This window comes from Cyclopterus lumpus, chromosome 24 (assembly GCF_009769545.1).
Source record: "Cyclopterus lumpus isolate fCycLum1 chromosome 24, fCycLum1.pri, whole genome shotgun sequence".
Lineage (NCBI taxonomy): Eukaryota > Metazoa > Chordata > Actinopteri > Perciformes > Cyclopteridae > Cyclopterus > Cyclopterus lumpus.
This window is the reverse complement of record NC_046989.1, coordinates 13,142,061-13,163,625: the sequence shown is the minus strand read 5'-3', so window position 1 is coordinate 13,163,625 and position 21,565 is coordinate 13,142,061. Positions and strand designations below refer to the sequence as shown.

At 42.8% G+C, this 21,565-nt stretch overlaps 1 protein-coding gene across 9 annotated transcripts in view; it reads left to right on the top strand.

Moving 5' to 3' along the window:
- The window catches only part of afdna (afadin, adherens junction formation factor a), a 76,848-nt gene that overhangs the window by 34,021 nt on the left and 21,262 nt on the right, over window positions 1-21,565 (top strand). For 7 of the 9 annotated variants that reach the window (XM_034527153.1, XM_034527154.1, XM_034527157.1 and 4 more), the window contains exons 11-22: window positions 1,558-1,627; window positions 2,261-2,331; window positions 2,443-2,510; window positions 3,411-3,616; window positions 5,679-5,699; window positions 7,907-8,052; window positions 8,941-9,035; window positions 9,699-9,964; window positions 10,390-10,533; window positions 10,693-10,891; window positions 11,691-11,797; window positions 13,646-13,726. In XM_034527153.1, the coding sequence (XP_034383044.1) occupies window positions 1,558-1,627; window positions 2,261-2,331; window positions 2,443-2,510; window positions 3,411-3,616; window positions 5,679-5,699; window positions 7,907-8,052; window positions 8,941-9,035; window positions 9,699-9,964; window positions 10,390-10,533; window positions 10,693-10,891; window positions 11,691-11,797; window positions 13,646-13,726 (1,474 nt within the window). The remainder of the gene's footprint in view (window positions 1-1,557; window positions 1,628-2,260; window positions 2,332-2,442; window positions 2,511-3,410; window positions 3,617-5,678; window positions 5,700-7,906; window positions 8,053-8,940; window positions 9,036-9,698; window positions 9,965-10,389; window positions 10,534-10,692; window positions 10,892-11,690; window positions 11,798-13,645; window positions 13,727-21,565) is intronic. The other 2 variants (XM_034527161.1, XM_034527155.1) reach the window with 1 other exon arrangement.

Sequence of the window (21,565 nt, the reverse complement as noted above, 5' to 3'; positions counted from 1 at the left end):
GCCCGTGGGGCTCCCTAAAGCTGGCAGTCTACTTAGAATGAGATCTGATAGGTTACTAATCTAATTAGATTTTAAGTAGTTTAAATAGCTAGCTCTTAACAGTATAGCTACTTGGCACGACCTACATCCTTTCTAGTTTCGGTGCAAGTCTTTCAGCAGCCAAGACCAAACATGAGGCTGACCAAGTTAGTGACGAGTGGCTGAACGTTGAGAAGGATCTGGCAGCCAAAGGGCCAATCTCGCCTCCAGGAGTTGCTGGAAAGCAAAACTGGAGAATGACTATTGGTTTCTTGGATACTTGGATTCATCCGGTGGCCAGAAACATTACTCTAAATAAATGCTAATGTTGCTAACATGTCTGCTGGATGTGTAAATAGTGATTAGTTAATAGTATAATAGGTCAAACGGCATACTTAGCAACTTCAGAGAGGAGCTGCTCTTACTGTCGCAGACCTCCTATGAGTTGAGGCATTTATGAGTGTTTCTGTCTCTTTAAGTGGGAGAGATTTTACAATTCTCTGTAAAAGTCTCTCTAATATCTGGCGAGTAACATTAAGCCCGGCCGTCGTTTGTCAAGACTGATGTGGTGGAAGTGGATCCCTGTGGTTGTCTGGGCTGCTTTCCAATGTTCTGCTGTGCAAACTTACAAGGATACCTATTGCACGCATCATGATGTTTGGAACGATTAGAGCCACGGTTTGGCGCAAACAACAGTTTTTTCTCTCTTTTTTCCTTCTGTGTACGAGCGGAGCTATTTGGCACCAGGTGCCGCTGGCAGTGGAACAGATGATCTTGTAGCATATGACCGTTCCTAACTTTAATCTACCAGATGTCTGGAAAGAAACATAATCTGCCCACTGCGTTTGTTTTAATTGGATGTTGCCAGCATCCCCTTATCTGGGATGCTTTTGAAGCTAAATATTTCCCAAACATTCTTAAGTCTACTCAATAAACCACCTCCCACCCCCTACCCCCCTCTCTCTTTATTGCAAGTTTATTTAAATTCAGATGGACAATCTTTTCTCCATCCATCCGTAGGCTTGCTGTTACCGGTTTAACCTACTTTGGCTGTGTGTGTGTGTGTGTGTGTGAGAGACAAAGGCACAGAGTACAAACGTTTGTGTGTTGGTGTTGTACCGTTTATCTGACATTCATGACCTCCTGGCATGTGGGGCATGAAAAGCCGAAGCCTGTCTTTTAAACCCGCCCGCTGTCACACTCTATAACTGTCACTTAAGCACACACACAAACGCACAAACACGCACACACACGCACAAACTCAGCGTGCTAGCTTTGCTGCAAATAGTGCTCAGTCAGGTCTGACGACGTGGCCTCTCTACATCTAATTAGACTGTTATGTAAGTGCGTGTGCATGTATTAGTGAGCCGCTCATTTTCTGCAGCGCTCTCCTCCCAGACTGCGTGTGTGTGTGTGTTAGTGTGTATGTGTGTGTGTGTCTGGATTAAGTCTGAGCTCTTGTCGTTGTCAGTAATGAAAAGTCAGATCTGGAGAGCACATCTCCTCAACTAAACCGCTGCATGTCTGTCTCTGCTGCAGCAGTGTGCCAGAAACCACCTTCGACCTTCACGGAGACGTCCACAGTGGAGCTGCACTACCCACCAGCAAGGTAACACACGCACACGTTTTACAGTGGATAACAGATTTAAATTGGTATTGTATTGTACCATTAGTTGAAGGGTCAAAATCAAGAGAGAAAAAGAAGGAATGGTGCATCCCTAGTTGGGAAAATTAGGTGTTTTTTAGTGAAAGGGAATTGCATACTCCTTACTTATTCACCATATTGACTAATCTGTTAATTACTTTCCTGATTAATCAGTTCACTATTTGTCGCCTCTATGTTCGAAATGTGTTAAATTCTATTTTATACATACTATCGTTGATTTTATAGAACCAGGAAACTGTAAGAACGGTGTCCTTTGCATGTTGCGTAAGCTGCTTGTTAGTAGTTCTAAGAGTGTGACTGAAGCTTCTACATCTTATGTACAGTGAAATTAAATGTTGGTGAAGCTGCTTGACACTGTGTGTGTGTGTGTGTGTGTGTGTGTGTGTGTGTGTGTGTGTGTGTGTGTGTGTGTGTGTGTGTGTGTGTGTGTGTGTGTGTGTGTGTGTGTGTGTGTGTGTGTGTGTGTGTGTGTGTGTGTGTGTGTGTGTGTGTGTGTGTGTGTGTGTGTGTGTGTGTGTGTGTGTGTGTGTGTGTGTGTGTGTGTGTGTGTGTGTGTGTGTGTGTGTGTGTGTGTAGAGCTCAGGGAAGCTGGAGATGGAGCGCGGCATGGTCAAACCCATGATCAGAGGAGAGCAGCAGGACAGCAGGTGAGACACTCTTCTTCGTCCTCCATCGTTCTCCTCTCTCCAGGCCTCTTCTCCACAGTCTCTGTGTTTAGTGTTGTATTCCTCTCTCAGGGTGTTGTTTTGTCTCATCAGGTCTCAGGACATTTCAGTAGACAGAACCGAGCTGACTCTGCCAGCCGGCATTGAGTTCAGAGACAACTGTAAGTATTAGTGTCTCTCTTTCTGTTCCGCCGTGTTGGTGAAACAGTCAATAGCTGGAAACTATTGAACCCTCTTTACAATGCACTGGACTGATTCTGCTGACCTGACTGCTCTTCTGCAGTGGTAGGCAATGAATGTCTCACATGTATGTATACATACGTGTGTGTGTATATGTGTATATATATATATATGTGTGTATATATATATATTAAATGTGTGTCACATTTCCCCTCACCCTGCTGACTGTATACATTTCCAATACAGAGTTAGTGTGTCGTTCCTTCTCACAACTCTGCACAGGAAGGCCTGATGACTTCAGGAAGACATTATTCATTTTGAAACAATAATATGACTTCCATAAACAGACTGAGAGAAAATGAGCAACCTGTCTCAGTCTCTAGATTACATTTTAGGTTGTGTGTGCCAGTCACATTTGGCAGGAAATCAGCAGGATCACTTTAAAGCCTAAAGGCTTTTGTTTCCTATAATTGCACCAAGATAACAGTGAATATGTTGATTCTCAAAGATGATAAATTATGCACTTAGAGTAAGGGGAAACCCATGCAGGACTGTATTGACTTTATATTATTGGTATGCCTTCTCTAAATGCTTTATTTGCCTAATACCCTTTTCTTTTTTACAACCCATGACACTCCAAGTGCTTTACATTTAAAGAATAAAATCAGGGAACACTTATTGAAATAAAAAAATATTGATAAAGATAAAGTGCTTAGCGTTGCAGAGGAAGCAGGCCATTTAAAAGATTGACTCATGAAAAGATATTTAAAGTTCATTTTAAAAACATCATGCGGGACACACGCACATTCTAAGAAGTGGTGCAAGAAAACTATCTCTGTGCGACTGGTCTGATGGTCTGACACTCTTGTGTGCCCGTCCAGCTGAAGACACCTTCCTGTCTGCCATCATCAACTACACCAACAGCTCCACAGTCCACTTCAAACTCTCGCCCACCTACGTCCTGTACATGGCCTGCCGCTACGTCCTGTCGCCTTCTTACAGGCCCGACATGTCGCCGTCCGAGAGGACGCACAAGGTCATTGCCATCGTCAACAAGATGGTGAGCATGATGGAGGGAGTCATCCAGGTCAGTAACACTTCTCTTCAATTCTTATTTGTTTGTGTGTGTGTGTGTGTGCTGTGATATTTGGAGGTAATCTTGCATTGTGAATTGAGTGTATTTATTTTGTGCATTATCTCAGTGGGTTCTGCTCCTTAATTAATGCTGTTATTTTTGTATTTCATACTCTCTTTTGTTGAGATTGTATGCACTTAATTCCCCCCAACTCACTGTTTTCTTACAAACTACTATACTTATAGTTGCTCTTTATTTTTCACAAGAGTTGAAGCGCGATAAACAGCCCCACTTAACATGGTGTTTGCTAAGAATGCGAACGTTAAGACCAGTTGGTATATTTGAGGATTATCGGGAAAAATATTTGCGCACGCCTTAAGTTTGAGTCTCAGTAAATACATTTTTTCTTGTATTACTGGTAGTACCATTAACTTATATTTGTTTAGCTGGCAGCCAGCTATTTATTGCCGATGGTAGGCAGCAAAGTCATGAGAGAAGATGCACTCAGAATGACCGCTAAGACTTAATCTATTTCCGTCTGCATGTACTAGGATTTCAGTCTTAGAGTATTTTTAGCTTCTGAGGAATATGGGAACGTTCAACCTCCATGCTTCAGGCTTTAAAACGGGGTGTTTCTGTTGAGAACTTGGAGAACATAATCCTGAATAATAGAATGATTGTGGCCAGCTTGAGTGTGCGATGTGCTGGAGATGGACGCGTGCTTGTCCAGGGCTTTGCATCCTGAAACGTCTTAACTGCATTACTTTGGTAATGTCTCCTCTAATGGATTGCAACGCGGCGTCTTTTAAACATTAGTGTGTGATTATCAAATTAAGTGTTTAACTTTGTATCATCACAGAGAACGAGGAACAACATTGTGATGGTGTTGCTCCTTTTTATAGTGAGACCACATTTCCCCATAAACTCCGTAGCTCGAGGGTGTCGCTCTCACCAGATTTTGAGTGCAGAGCTTGATTTATTTTTGTTGTTGGTCACACTTTCGGGTAATTATGTCTCAAAAATGTTCACTGTTGAAATGTTAATGACTTTATTCAAAGATTCATTTTCCTTTTTGCTTTTGTTTTTTTCAGCCTGCACATTTATACACCTTCACACTCTTCGTGAGCTTATTTACTTCCAGCTAATATACAGGACTGGAGCTCCAGTTCTTAAAAGCCATTTTAATTCAGTTATAGTATGAAGCACCGTATGCTCTTAAATACAGTTAGATTTTAGGTTTTTCAAAGTGTAACGGGGCTTTACTTTGTTGCCCGTTGGATGATGAATTTCATTCTACATGGATAGTTTGGATGTTTTCAAGTGGGATTGTGTGAGGTACTTAATAGTCGTGTATAGATGACGGTTTGCACGTGCCCGGTTTAGAAACGATTAAGGGTACCAGCACGGGAGCAAAGCAACGTCTTGCGGTGGACGGGGCCTCAGTAAGACGTGTTTTAGGCATGCACTCTATATTTAGAATGTTTTCACCACTTTGCCTTCGGGCCTTTCCAACAGGGCACTGAACTGCCGCCTCTATGCTCTCGTCAAAGCCACAAGACTCTGTGGACAAACACAGTACTTTTTCCTTTCACAACACAGACTATCGTGTTTACCGCTCCCCCCCATCAGTTAGTGTTGTTGTGTGTTATTGCTGTTTTTATGGGTTTGGATTCAGTCCGATGACGGCAAGGTGAAGCTGTGAAAATATAGTAAATATAGTGTACACTTTAACCGACTCAAACATTGGAACTGTCCCTTTAAGCAGACATTAGAGAGATCTCTAAAAGCCACAAACTGAATTTGATTGCTTTTACAAACACCCTGTGTGATGTTTTCTTGACCAGATGTGGTTTTCAGCTGACCTCCTTCAGTTATGTTCTTTAACTGAATCAAGATGTCTTCACATTGTAAACCATGACCATGTCTGTGTCAAAGTGTGTGTGTGTGTGTATGTGTGTGTGTGTAGTATATGTGTGTTACATGGCTGTGTCCATACTGTAGCTGTTGACGTGTTTTCTCTCTGTCCTGTGAACGTGTCCTCCTCTTCTTCCTCCTTCCTCTTCCTTCCATTCAGGAGATTCCTGAAGGGGATCAGGTAGGATAGCACACCATGATACGGCTGCTACAGACTCATCTACCCCACTTGCGCTCTCTCTTTCTCTCTCTCACTTTTACTCTCACTCTTGGTATGGGCGACATAGATCAAATATATCGTGTGCGTGTGCGTGTGCGTGTGCGTGTGCGTGTGCGTGTGCGTGTGCGTGTGTGTGTGTGTGTGTGTGTGTGTGTGTGTAGGCAAACCACGTTAACGATTTAAAATTTAAAACCGTGTCGCCCAACCTCTTGGCTCTTCTGTGAACCTCTGCCTCTCTGGTCAATCTGTACCTTTCTCTCGACTTTTGTCTGCTTTTTTGTTTTTTGACCAGCCCTTCGTTGTTGCTGCTGCTTCTTTTTCTCCATTTTTGCCAGAAATGTAAAATACAGCCTTAATAATGCGTCCTCCCACAGCTGGAAAACTAAGCAACAACAGCAACATCAACCCAACTAATTCCATTTAGCTTCCTGCTGGACCTGCCTGGTACTAAAAACAAAAATAAATCGCAAAACCAAAGCAGCCACTCTTTTCCACCGTTGCGCCACCTTAATTCTGGCATCCATCTTGTGTGACATCACGTCTTGCTTCTACTACTCAGCCGTGTGGATGAGAGACGAGTCGCGTCCCTGTGACCTCCTCTGCTTCATTTGTCTATTTGGAAGTTCATTTAACATGTTCAACCATCTGTCCGTGTTTTAAGTGTTTCCTAAATGTTTTATTGTCTCGTTTTGGATGCACTTGGCTCCATCGCTCATTCTCTGGCTGTTCTGAATGAAGGGTTTTTAAAATGCATTTTTCTTTGTTTTGTTTTATTTGCGTTTTTCAAGGTGGGGATAGATGCGTGCAGGGGAGCGAGCCTCGCACATTCCTCCCTCTCTGAGTGGCGGAGATATTAACCAATCAGCTCCTCACACACTGGGCTCTGTCCTCCCTGTTGATCTCTGGACCAGAAAACAAACTGTCCTTTAGACTGTAGGCTGGCACATGGAGCGTCATTACAATTCTGATGGCTTCCACTCAGTTTTGGCCATATATTTTCCTGGTTTACCGGGTTGCTCCAGCAAGCTACTTGGTTGATAGCCCACTTCACAATGCAAGATGCTCTGATGGCATTCTTTCGCAGAGATATGCATACACAGCCCTAAAAAAGGCACATTATGTTTCTTCCATTGTTTTTTTATGACACTTTACCACAACATTTTAGGAAATTTAGGAAGAATTAAACGAGACGTTTGTATCCGCTCATGACCGTAGGATAAATATGCTGAGCCAGCTGAGTGAAGGGTGTTAGTTGGCATACAAACTGGAAATGGCTGATCTGGCTCTGCCCAAATGTTGCAACAATCCTCACACATCTTATGTATTCTAAGAAGTTGCTGCTCCTGGCCAAGTTCTGAACCTAACCCACATAAAATCACAAATTGTCATTTTTACAGAGCCAGGCTATCTTTCGCCCCGTTTTCTGTCTCTATGCTATGCTAAGCTAAGCTAAGCTAACCGACTGCTGCCTGTATACTTGTATTTAACAGACATGAGAATGGTATCGATCTTCTCGTCTAAGTCTTGCCAAGGTGTAGTGTTGATTAGGTCATATAAATGAGAAAATATCATCAATATACTTCGATAAATATACCAGAAAGATTCATTTAAATTGTAACAATAGAAAATCTAATGGCTTAAATCTGACTGGTCATTCTAATCTATTGGAAATGAATGGACTTGTAGTCACTTTTGATCCTCTTCCTCTGATGTTTTCTTTAGTGTAAGTCTACAGTCTAAAGGTCTTTTTGTTTGGTCAAAAAGAAACCTGTACAACCAATGGGTTAGTCGAGGATGCTGGTGTCTGGTGACCTGGTAAATGCAGTGTGTGTCAAAAAGGAGTGGTCACTAATGTCCCTCCATAAAGGAAAATCTTTTCGAGCTCACATTCAAATGGAAAAGAAATCAAGAAATGAAGAGCATCGTCATCTGAGTGACAGTGGTGACCACTCTTCCTCTCGGCACCGGGTTGGCTTAGAGGGAGGGGTGGGCGGGGCATGAGTCTATCCCTGAGGTAACAACTGCTCCTTCTGGCTGCCGCTCAAACAGAAACCCCTCTACTACCTTCTGTTCTAACTCTCCAGTCTCTCATTGAGCCTGCTGCTCTAACAACTTCCTCCGTATGTGTTTTTGTTTTTCTGTGTGTGGCTGTGGTTGGTACGTTACAGAAGCAAAAGAACATTGCCGGAGCGCTCGCTTTCTGGATGGCCAACGCTTCAGAGCTGCTCAACTTCATCAAGCAGGACCGGGACCTGAGTCGCGTCACGCTGGACGCCCAGGACGTCCTCGCCCATCTGGTCCAGATGGCGTTTAAGTCAGTGTGTGTGTGTGTGTGTGTGTGTGTGTGTGTGTGTGTGTGTGCGGTTGTGTGAGTGGATGTGGGCTGGGAATCGTGAATGTCAGGGAATGTTTCAGGGATGCATTCCAAACCGGGAAAGGCAGAGAATTTGGTCGGTTCTCAACTGGAATGTGTTAAAATGTTATTTTAAAAACATGAGAAAATACCTGCACATCGGTGTCTTTTTCCTTGCTCTTCTTTTTTCCGGCATTGACGGCATTGGTTAGTAGTCTACCTCGGGTAGATGTGAGGCTGTGAACACAACTGTATATTTACAGTAGATCATCATCTAGGAATCTGAGAAAAGAACGGCATGCACAGTAGTTGGGGACTACAGATGCAAATTGGCTGTAGCTACAATCTGGTACAGTGCATCAAATGGTGACATGGTTGTTATAACTGTACACGGTCCCTTTTTAAATAAAGATATTGTAATAATAATAATAGTTGAATATTAACAGTGTTTGTTTGATATGAACGTTGCATAAAAAGCTCAAGATTAGTAGCATAGACACACAGTGAAAAATAATTGAAATATATTCTCAGGGTGCTGTGCTATATATGCATGTTTATTTTTACAAATAAATGCAGAGCAACATTCTTTTTTTTTAAATACTCACAGAAGGAAACATTGGTCACAACTTTGTGCCCATGCATAATAAAAGAACAACTGGGAACACGATGGCAGTGTGCAGCTATTTTCTCTCCGGGTTTTCTGTGACAAGGTTTTTTCACGACTCGTTTGAAAAAGTTATTCAACAAGATGAAAAGATTCTGCTCAAGACAAACGTATGAAGAAGAGCGTCTTTGTGGTTTGGTGGGGAATTCTTGATGTGTCTAACGCGCTGTAATGTGTGCGTGCAGGTACTTGGTCCACTGTCTCCAGGCTGATCTTAACAACTACATGCCCGCCTTCCTGGACGACCCAGAGGAACATAATCCACAGAGACCCAAGATTGGTAAGACACGCACACGCACACGCACACGCACACGCACACGCACACGCAGTGTCTCCCCAACCATTTTAGTTTATCGCCCTGTTGAATGACGCAGTGGCCACTTGCAACTCTTCAAGTTGTTCATGTCTCTTGAGCTCAGAGCTGAATATTTTAGGGTCTTAGGAGGTAAAACGTTTGAGAAAAGTCTGATGAAGATCTGCTGTTATTGTTGCCGTGGTGCGTCCCAAAACTCACGGTGGGAAACTGTTCTAGAGACGCTTTACTTCCAGTGCCGCCTTTGAGTCAACGCAAATATTTTGATGAAAAGAAGAAGAAAAAAAATTAGTTTCGGTACACACCCCAACCATCAGTTGACGTAAAAACGCCGGAGGCTCTCGCTATAGCCAATGTTAAGTTTGTCCACTCTGGGCTGCTGTATTAAGATGGCAGGCCCATGTCTTTTTCTAAGCTTACAAAAATAATAAAACTCTTGGTGTCTATACACTGATTAAAACATAGTTATACATATTGTATTCCATTTCTGCCACTTAATCCCCCTAAATGTTACACACTCTTCCTTTTAAGTCTCCTAATCACAGTTCACTGTTATCCATAACCTCCCAATGTGAATTTAATGGTTGGCAGCCATTGAACTTATATATCTGCTATCTCTTCTCCTTCCAGAGGACGTCCTGCACACACTGACGGGGGCGATGTCGTTGCTGCGGCGGTGTCGGGTCAACGCCGCCCTGACCATCCAGCTCTTCTCGCAGCTCTTCCACTTCATCAATATGTGGCTCTTCAACAAGCTGGTGACGGACACGGACTCGGGGCTGTGCTGTCACTACTGGGGGGCAATCCTCCGGCAGCAGCTCAGCCACATCGAGGCCTGGGCAGAGAAACAGGGTCTGGAGCTCGCCGCCGACTGCCACCTCAGTCGAATCGTTCAGGTAAGGGGGCGGATGGGGACACACGCAGATGCTCAGACTGAGAGGGTCATGGAGTTTGTTTTATTCACGATTATTACTTTGTTTGTCCTGCTTTTTAGGGAATTACTGCCGGTTGGTGCTTTTGCTTTGTTTTCTTTTTTTTATTTACTGTGTAAATCACCAGATCTTTTGTTCTTTAGTGATCTTTGTCACTCAGTGGCAGTTAAGCTCATGCTTGGCATGCCACTAGAACATTTAAAAGCTTAAAAAGCAAAGATGCATAAAGATGATTTACTTGTAAGGTGCAAGAATTGAGTGCCGAAAGAGAGATAGTAAATTGGCCAAACAGTAACATGTTGGAGAAGCTTGGGAATATACAGTCAACAAGGATACAATATACAACAAATGTGGCTCATTGACATGTTCTTTTTCTGTTTGTCCTGCAGGCCACCACCCTGCTGACCATGGACAAGTACTCCATGCAGGACGTGCAAAACATCCACAACACCTGCTTTAAGCTCAACTCGCTGCAGCTCCACGCTCTCATGACCAACTACCATTGTGCTCCGGACGAGCCTTACATCCCGCCTGTAAGCCAGAAGCACAATAGAGAGCATTTATGATGATGCACACAGTTTTCTGTTCGATAACGTCAGCTTTATGTAAATCACAGATGTTGTGACAAATCTCTGGAGCTTTTAGATGTAATGAACCGGCCCGTTGACCCGGTTTTGTGTGTTTGCGTACAGGAGCTGATAGACCACGTGGTGGCAGTAGCAGAGAACACAGCAGATGAGCTTGCGAGGAGTGATGGGAGAGAGGTTCAGCTGGAGGAGGATCCGGACCTCCAGCTGCCCTTCCTCCTTCCTGAGGACGGCTACTCCTGCGACGTGGTGCGCAGCCTCCCCAACGGCTTGCAGGACTTCCTGGAGCCGCTGCTGCAGAGAGGTAAAGCCACTGGGCCCGATATTTAATAATGACAAGAGATCTGTTCTGCATTTCATGTAATGCGGCGAAGTTATCAACAAGTTGGTTTGCCCAAGCTTTTGTGCAAGACTGTGCAGTATCTTATAGTGGATACATTTAAATAAACTCGGGGTCGAGTTGATTATGGGCTTCGATAATAATTGTGATACAAGTTGATGTTTGAAGCCCTTTTCCACTCAACATTTGTTTTCCTCATTGTTATGTAATGTGGATGTTTGACCTTCATTGAGTTTGACACTAGCAATGGAGAAGGACCAGATAAAGGGGGAACTTTGGTATTTTTCATCCTGGTATTTATGTCTAAGTGACGAATAGGGACAACGTCTGAATACTTAATTTTTTTAAATTGGTCCAGTATTGAGCAAGAGCTCGCAGACAGCAGCTGCTAAACGGGGTTCATTGTAATTTTTCTGGCGCAAATGTGCACCGTACGCATTTTTGCTGAAAAACATGTACTTTGAGTGGCTGTAAAGCTACGGTGGGGTATTGCCCGATTACATTTCGTTTAGTCGCTTCCGTCTGGACTTCCTTAATACTGGACCAATCTCAAACACATTTTCAGTATATTTTCACATGCTTTAAAACATGTCTTTAACAAAACAGTTTTTGTTGAAGTTGAAGAGTTGATTTTGTAAAACAATTTTGTTTCTATCACGGTTATTAATATTCTGTACCTGTCATTTTAACATGCATCATTTAGATGTACGATTCAGTGAAAATGTACTGTAAAGTGTGTGCGTGTGTGCGTTTCTTCAAACAGGTTTCTGTAGGTTAGTGCCCCACCCCCGATCGCCGGGTACCTGGACCGTCCACTTTGAAGGAGCTGACTGCGACAGCCACTTCTCTGCTGCTGACAGTTCTGAGATGGTAGGACATTAACACACACACACACACACACACACACACACATTCTCAACCACTCTGTGTGTGTTTGTGTGCATTGGGGCAGCCCGGGTAAAGTGGGGCCACAGAGGACTTTGAGCTTTCCAGGCTTAGTAATGCTGACGCATAGAAGCTATGGAGACTAAGTGTACAGTAGATCTGACGGCTAAGACGGAGACTAAAAGTTCGGCCAACTTCAAGCTGCTTTGCTTTTTCAAAACAATCAAATGATTGAGCTGCCCTTTTATTGACATATTTAAGATAAATGGTACTGGCATTAGGAATGAGACATGGTTGATTTGTAGAACATTTGTATGTACAACATAGTCTCCAGTATTGGCTCATATGGATAACATAGACTGATGACATGCGTCAACATTATATAAGTCTTCAGGTGCTTTTGTTGACCTTTTCTGGCTAAGATCATATTTCCACAGTACTGGATATTTTGGGTACATTTTACCGGGTTTAAGGGAGATTGAACAGGAGATTTAGAAGGCAATCCGTGACTAAATGAAAACGTAGATCAATTCCAGCTGAATTTAAGACTGAAAAAGGTAAAACAGAAACTGAGCGGGAGACGATATGATGGCACATTTCACATAGTATGACTATTTTTAGAAAAGTTTAAACCTGGAAGTTACTTTGATTCGAGCCCAGAGTGTGTGTGTGTGTGTGTGGTCTCCCAGTTAGAAGGCATTGATTACAGTGACTTCAGAAGGGGCAATTAACTTTTCATAATAGCTTAGACACGCACACACACACACACACACACACACACACACACACACACACACACACACACACACACACACACACACACACACAGCCACTTCCTCTGTAATTGGTCTGTTTATCCCTGCTCTACTATTTCATGACTGTAGTCTCGACGTAATGCAGATGTCTTTCACAAACACACGCACACACATGCTTTGAATACTGGTGTGTGTTCAAGCAAACTGGAGAGGGCGGGGCGTGGGTTTGTGGTGATGTGACGTAGCGTGTTTACATCATCACAGATATGATCAGCGTTGCAAGCGCAGCATTTAGAATATGAACATAATGTTTTGAAATGATTCAATTGTGTTTCTGCAGGAATTAGTTTTCACAGGATTATTGCCGATTTAAGATGCAAGCAAAACGACAAGGAAACCCTGAGGATATAAATAGTTTGTTCCCTTGATAGATTGGTCTTGATTGTTAGAATTGTTGGTGTAATGTTGACAGAAAGCCAGTTTCATAAATCAGGGCAAAAGGCAAAAGGAGTCACTTAACCTTGGTGACATGTTGCAGGTTTCATCTGCTCACATGGATTTCTTTTTTTAGAAAACTGACCTGAGAAACAACATGTCTGAAAATATACCTCCTTTGACGCAAGTTTTTTTTCTCTCACTCTCTCAGAAACAAAAATGCAGACATACTTTTGTATAAGTCTGACATGATCGTATTTATTTTGGAGTTCCCTTTGTCAGAATATTTCCTTCATGATGTGGGAAACCTCTGCATTCCCTCCCTTTCTTTGTTTCTGTCCGGCTCCCCACCCAGTCACCCAGCCCTGCTTCTCAAGTGTGTGTGTGTGGCTGGCAATGATGTGGTTTTCATTCTAGACTTGAATCTAGCGACCACAGGTTCCTATGTGGTCTTTCCATTTCCCCCCTTTTATCCCTCCCTCATTCCTTCCCTCCCTTTTCTCATCCCTCCGTCTTTTTACTCCACATTCTGGCTCCAGGGGCAGACGCGGGGAACACTAGAGGACAGTCGTTTTACAGACAACAACTTAAGAGGTTTCATCCACACTCAACCTTTGTCCTTCCTGTACATCTCTCTTTTCAGCAAATGAAGAAAGACCCAGAGGTTGTCACGGTGACCCTGAAGAAGCACAACGGCATGGGCCTGAGCATCGTTGCTGCGAAGGTAGGAAACACCACCTGGAAGTGAGCGTGGGTGTTAAATCCAACCCCCCGGCAGATCTGAGATGTCTGAGCTTTTTCAAGAAACTTTTTTTTAGTTGAAGAACTTTTCTTTTTAACGGCAAAAGTCATATATTTTTCAAATATCTGTGAAGGATTTGCACGAATTTGACAGGAAATCCCCAAATAGCTGTGTGTGTGTGTGTCTGAGCGACACAGAGCTGGCAGCATAGGCTGCAGTTTTAAATAGACTGCCTTATTGTTGAGTCTGACAGCAGTGCAGAGACTAAACAGTGACATTGCAAAGAAAGTTCTGGATGAATCCCAGACCATTTAGTGGGCGTTGAGGGGCGGGACAATGTGCCGCTGTCTGTCCATGTTTGTTTGTTCGTGTATCGACAAAACACGGAGAAATTATACAAAATCAACAGGTTTTTTTATGTTAAAAGAAAATGCTTCACCTCAACTAAAGTGAGGAAAGATGAAAGAGATTTCACAGGTTTTCATTTAAATCAAGAGTTGCGACACGTTGATGAGAAGTCATTCCAAAATGCAAACAAAATAATGATAATGAATATCTAAAAAGATGACGGATGGATAAAATCTATATTGCTCGACACAGATCGGCGTATCGTAAACGGCAAACTAGTGAACTGTTGCAGTCCAAAGTATGTTTTCATTTGTCAAGCCAGTATGGACATGCTGAACACGGGATATTAAGAAATCTAGACCAGTCCATATGGATGTATGTTACGATATACAGAATTAACTTTTTTTGCTTTTATTGATTGCAACAATGTGTGACACAAACGCTGAAAGCCATACAATGTCCACCGAGTGAGAGAACATGAAACCTGCATAAGTCCAGCTGTCGGCCTAAAACAAACATCCCCGTCATCACCCTCCAATTGTATTGGAGAGCTCCGGGCGTCTGCCGACTCTTCCGGAGCTCTTAGCAGGATGCGTTAATCACCATTGCCCTGATTCTTAAATAACATTCTTTTTTTCTTTTTCTTTGCTCGCCCATGCGGACCACCTGGTGTTTCAGTCGTGTTTGACATTTTCCTGGGAGCGTTCTGTGTGGCGTCACAAAGGTTGTTCCATATTGCTTGGATTTGAATAAAACATTTACAAAACGTCACAGAAACATGCAGCACAGTTGGGTGCTTTGACTAACACATTTCCTGTGGGGGAAACCCTGCACTTACAAGCTGGACGGTTTAAGTAACCCTGCGCTGAGGCCCTAGATGGAGTCCCGCACAGTGACGTATCTTGTTTGCACTGTTTGTGTTTCAGTGTGGTTATTTTTCAGTTTGCGCGTGTTGTTGATTTTGAATACATTCTATTGCAAAAGGCTCAAGGAGTGGATTTACTGCCTACCCTTGAAGATTCAGGTTTCTTATTTTTAATAATTATCAGATGGGATCATACTGCTCTTCTTTTATCAAAGAAGAGATAGATTACAGAGTTTAAGTTTGTCACAAGGCTTGTTTTGTCGCATCCTGTTTTTTTGTGCTTTACCGATAAAGTGCGTGAGGCAGACGGATAATATTAAACATACGGTCTCTCTCTTTGGTGTGTGTGGTGTGTGTGTGTGTGTGAGGATGTACTGAGGAAACCTCCTTGCTCTGTTTATTGTCAGAGCTGTGTGGATGTACGAGGAAGAGAGCAGGCAGCTAGGTGTGTGTGGGAAAATCAGGTAGAGAGGATTTTGTAAAACAGCTTCTTAAATTCTCTAAACTGGGCTGAGCTCTGTCCTGTTATATAACGGAGTGTTTGTGTGTGTCTATCTGCCGGGTGGAGCTGAGGCAGTGCTCCACCTCACTCACCAGCTGGCGTCCCAGCCGACACTTCACCTCTGGATTGCCACCTGGATTCACCGTTTCTTAACAAACACGCTGCAATTAGGAACTCATAGAAGTTGTTTTATTTTTTTATTCTCGCAACTAAACTTTTACCAGAGAACTTTTACAAAAAGAGAAAGAAAAAATGACCTGCACTAAACTTCTTCTACTACTTTTTGCCACTTTACTATTCGTGTCCCACATACCCAGCCGTAAGTCGTGATTTTTAAACGTGGACGTTCAGCTGAATGGATTACTCCCAGCCGGTGTAGTTGAGGGTTTTTTAACTTGCCGGTGCACGTTGGCAAGCTGAAAGCGCGCACACGCCGTAATAGAAGTCAGTTTGTGTGTGTGTGTGTGTGTGTGAGAGAGTGAGAGTTTGTTTCCCCGTCTGGACGGCGCTGACGAGCGGCTGCAACATGTGGTTTTCTGTGGTGGGCAAGAGAGACCAGGTAACTCCAGTTTCCTTTTGTATCTCTTTCATATTGTTGTTCTCCTTCTCTTTGTGGTTGTGAACACTGCAACTTTTAATTGAAAAGCAGACCGTGAATAATGGCAGAGCCGATGTGGGTTTCTCGTGCGCCCACCGCTGGGATGGCCCCCGGGTTCGTCACTTGTCACTGTTTGCTTTCAGGGACGTTCTGATAACGTTTAAACTAAAGTACACACACGAGACACCGCTGGTAAAACCTCACACACATTCTGGGCAATGTGCTCAGTACGGGTTAAGCTATTTCATTACATATTATTGATATGTAAAGATGAAAATCTGATTAGTCATTGTTTTTCACTTGCATGTTTTGAGCCTTTTTAATGCGAGTCGTGTTTTATAGTTCTTCTTATTCTGGGCTTGGAGTAAGAGTGATTAGAGAGACACGTTTTGATAAGATCCGACTACTATTATCATAATTAAGGAACAACAACTGTTGTCTGCCAAGTTATTAACTATTAACAGGCTATTAACACACAGTAGCACAGTAACACAAAGCTCCTCCTGTGTTGCTGTGTTAACTCATTTATCTATCACAGCAGAGAACAGAACTCTGTACAGATGAACTCATTAACATCCTCAGTGCCGCTTTAGTCTTAAAACGGTACAAGAAGCCCTAAATTTGAGTGAAATTGCTTCTCTTTTTTTCAAAAAATCCCTTTGAAAAGAAATAAGTCCACAGTGTGATATCATATTTATTAAGATAAGGTTATTAAACAATAATTGTTCTGGGGTAATTGCTTGTCTTTTATGTGTGCATTTACAGACAATGTAGTGTAGAAGTTTGTTTGCTTTATGCAACAATGGTTAAAATGGGAATCAAAGCTGGAGCCGAAGCACCAAGACATGAATGACTTTGTAAAGTTGGTGTGTTTATTTCCACTGCGTGTTTGAAGTATTGTCTGTGTTAGTGTGTGTGAGTTTGTTAGCTAAATGAATTGTACTAGAAGTGGAACAACAGTGTGAGAGGGTTACCCCTGTGAGGGCTGAAACAATGGGAGGATGTATCACGCGCACACACACACACGCGCGCATGCACTCGCTTTCCTGTAAAGCTGCAGGCAGGAGGTGTTTACAAGGTGTGTGGAAGAGAACATTTGTACATCTTGGTCGCTCATTATGAAAGCCTGCTTTTTGTCTTGTGGTCGGATCACAATATGGCAGGCTTGTCAGGGGCAAACAGGGACATACTTTAGGGGAAGTCGTCGTGCACATTGCTTACCAGCTGAACCAATTCCTGCCTCATTTTGAGCTCATCTCTGGTTGTCACCGCTGCAATCTGAATGGCTTCCGAGGTTGTCAGAGGACAGGATGAAACGGCGTTTGACTCCTGCATTTCCCTAGTTTTTTCCCACACAAATACTCAAATATGGCAATCTACAGCCCCACACAGTGGATTTTTTTTAAGCTGATGCTGATATCCATCGTTGGGAGTTAAAAGATATATCGGCCATGGTGATCCTGATATCCTTTATTTTGTCTTCTAATGAATTGCGACCAAAATACTTATTTGTGTGAAAAAACAAACAAGTGAATCCCACATTGTCCTATTTTCATTCCTTTTTAAAGAGACTTGTGTATCTAGCATTGAACACACACACACAGGTGTTGTGTCAGGTGATGATGCATCTTCTCAGGTTAAAGCTGGGTGTGGTCATGAACTGCAAATTACTGGTCATGAAATTGTATTTACTAAGAATCATCAAGGTGCAACGAGACAAAAAGGGGAGAACTAAGGAGCTGTTGATCCACCACAGCCTGTACAGATCCTGAGAAAATGTCTTTGAACGCCTCTGGCTTTCAAACTGCCTCTCTGGATGAGTGGTTTATGACCGCAGAAAGCAGGTGGACATGTATGAACGCTGTAATCTCGGTGCGTCGCCAGCTCGCTTTCAGCGGTTTCTTGATGTTCTTTAGAGATCGTTTGTCTCGCCGCGAGTCGGCCGCAGAAGAAAAGTGTCACATCACTCTGACTCTGCTGTCCAGGCAGAAACACTCCTGTTGTATAATTCATACTTCTCCTAGTGACACAATTAGTCGTTTTGTCCATCAGGAATTTACACTGCAACCTTTCTCACGCTATCAATCCAAATTGTTCCCCCCCCCCTCTGTTTTGTGTCATTGCGACCTGGATATGATTAGTTTTTGGTTTGTTGATCAGACAAAACGAGACGTCTATGGGCGTCACCTTGGATTTGGGGGAAACTGCGATGGACGTTTTTCACTATTTTCTGACATTTTATACACGGAACACGATTAATCGAGAAAATAATTGGCAGACAAATCATCAGTGAGAATAATCCATGAGTTGCAGCCTCCCCTGCACGTCGGGGAACATCGCACATGTGAAGGTGGTTCCAGGAAAACATTTACTTTCTCCTGACTTAAACTTCTTGTATACATACAAGTCATATTGAGGTGTTTTTTTAATCTTGTCTATTATATAGGGCCTTATATATAAACTGGCTTTAAAGATGTCATATCGGGTCCCTGGAATAAAATGTCCTGTTAAATTATTTGGAATGTTCCTGAGCTGGAAAACATCAACATAGAAGGAATAACACAATTCTTCAAAGCCAGTCATACTTGTTTTTCTCAGTTCAGCCTCCTCCTCCTCCTCTTGGGCAAGAGAGGAGGACATTTAGCTTTTTTCTGTAGAGTTGGTGAAGATTGTGAAAGACTTTGTGCAGCCATTGGTGTCTTTACTTCTTTGTGCTCAGAGGGAGGTTTTGAGAGTGCAGCCAGCAAGGCTTACCTCAGGAAATTGGTACAATTGTGTCCACAGCAACGTTATATCCAAATATAATTCAAGCGCAACCGCTTCAGGGTGTGAGTGAGATTTGACCAGAGAGCATAAAGCTCTGACAGAACGTGTATCCTGACGTGAGAGGAGATGTGCTGAAAAGTCAAGGACCAAGGCTTCGTAGGTCGAGGGGGGGGCATGCTTAAAGCAGCCGGCTCCTTCGGGCCATCCCTTCTCTTCATACATACCTGTCCGCTTTAAGGCGCACTTGATTTGTTGTGTCAGGGCACTTTTGAAGAAGCAGAGCAGTCCAGTAAAACACAATAAATCAAAGAGTAAAGCGTTCCCTCAGGTATTCCAGCAATTCTAATAGACCCCAACCGCAGCTACGAGTTTTAAAGCTTCATTATTAAGGTTTTGCCTAGGCATTCTCTTCTGTGTTTACATGGCAGAAAAGACAATACATGTCGAGAGTTGGCTTTAGCTTGTCATGATTCGGTCAAGCTGCATGTCTTTGCACTTTGGTGCTGCTTATCAGGGCGATGGGCACAAAGAACATGCTAAATAGCGCCGGTACAGATAGATTCGATTTTTGACTTTGGTATGTATACTATTGATTGCACTGTATGATTTCCAGAGCTCCACACCCAGATATAGTTCCACAGACTTGGGCTTTAACTTTCACGTAACGGTTAAAGTCCTGATCCACAACTCTGATTGTTTCGCTCGACCTCTTACCTTGACCCCTGGACGAACCTGATTGTGGCATCGCACCTGGAAGCAGTAAAGAGCAGTTCAGTTCCATTACGCCAGGTGTTTGCGAGGAGCACATCTACCACATTCATGTTTCAGCAGCGTCTCTAAATGCAAAATCCAACACAAGACCAGATGCAGCAGACTGGAGGCATTAGGGGTTTCCGGTTCGTCCATCTTACGTACAGTCCCAGGTCGTGATGGCTCGATACGACATGATCCCTCAGAAGCACCTGGAGGAAATGTCATTGCGTCTGGCACAAACGTCCAAGCGATTCAAATTTGGTGGTCAAAGGTCACTGTGACCTGACAAACACGTTATTGACCGTAACTCAAACTCATATATGTTAATTATGACACTTTGGACAGACATAGCAGTATTTCACTTCTTTTCTTCAAAAGACTCTTTAAAACACACATTTCTGCCTCATGCAGACATCTCATCTCATAGGCAAGACATTGGCTTTAAATTGGTCTTTAAAAAAATGATGTTATCTCAAGTTGTATGTATGTATGTATGTATATATATATATATACATACACATATATAGTGCTACATGAGTCTTGAGCTTTACAAACTCAGGTGAACTCACACCGATGCAGCAGACGTGCTCATATGTGCACAGGGACCCTCTGGCCCCCCTTAAACTTGCTAAAAGCCTCTCTGAACATCCTCAGGGGATTCAGGAAATTCCCCAAAAGTGTCTCTGGTGCCGGATTTGGCGCCCCGATCCACCATTCTGGATAAGTGCAGGAAGCTGTGGCTCCATCTGAAACAAGGGGCTCTTTAACGTCTTCTGTAATGTACAACATACTTTAAACGGTCAGAATGATTCACTGTTCTTCTCTCATCTTAATGTCACTCACAGGAATTTCGTGCCTGCATGAATCCTGCCTCATTATTCCATGCGGACAGAGAGCCGAAACACTGTGGGGAAAATAGTTTGAAGGCCTGGTGTCTCTGCAGAATGTATCTCTATTCACTCAATTCACTATAGTTAAGGAATAAACGAGTGAGGAACCCGGTTTGGAGAATATGTGAGAGAAACAGAAAGTTATCCATGTGTCATTTGTCATCGGTCATGACAGATAATTGGACATCGGGTCGGAGCAGTTACATTATATACCGTAACGTCAATAAAAATGTAAGAGATCACCCCCACTCAAAAAAGTTATCATGCAAGCTTGACCTAATCGTGCCAGTAATCTGCAGTGTAGATGATAATTGAAGAAATAGAGAAAACACTGATTATGTTTATTAAACCGTCATCTGGAAAACGTTTTGAAGTTAAATTAAGTCATACATTATTAATATTATCATTACTATTATAATTGTTGTTTTATGACTACTAGCCTCAGTAGCTGGGAAGCTCATACTCATTATTTTTAAATGAATTCATCTATATGACAATTTTCTGCCACTTATCTGGGCTCATGTGGTATTACTTGATGAATTATTACTTGATACATTACGAGAAACTTCTGTTATATACATCTTAGAAATACTGGAAAAATGTGATATAATTGTATGCACATTCACGTACGAAATATTCATAGGCCTGATGTACTGGGGCCTGAACCAGCACCTACTGTCTTTTCTGCCATTCTTTGACCAGTGTTAAGAGTGGGAACATGCAACGCTATGTGACAGTAAAAAAAAAAATCTTTAACATTTTTTAGAATTTAACTCCGAGAAGTCTTCCTGAAACCTGACATTTTGGAACTGCATCCTCATCTTCTGCACCACAGCTGATAAACCAGTTAATCATGTGACCTGAACATGTAAGGGCTATTAACCTGAGTGTAACCCCGGCTTCTGCCTTACAAGATGTGGACGCACGCACACACACCACACACACACACACACAACACACACACAACACACACCCACAGCCTTGTTGCCAGGTCTGACAAATGTTAGCAATTAGAAGTGTTTTGAATCCAAACCACAGTTTTATGAGCAAGTTTATAGACATGCTGTGATTGGTAATGTCTAGGTTGTGTGTGTGTGTG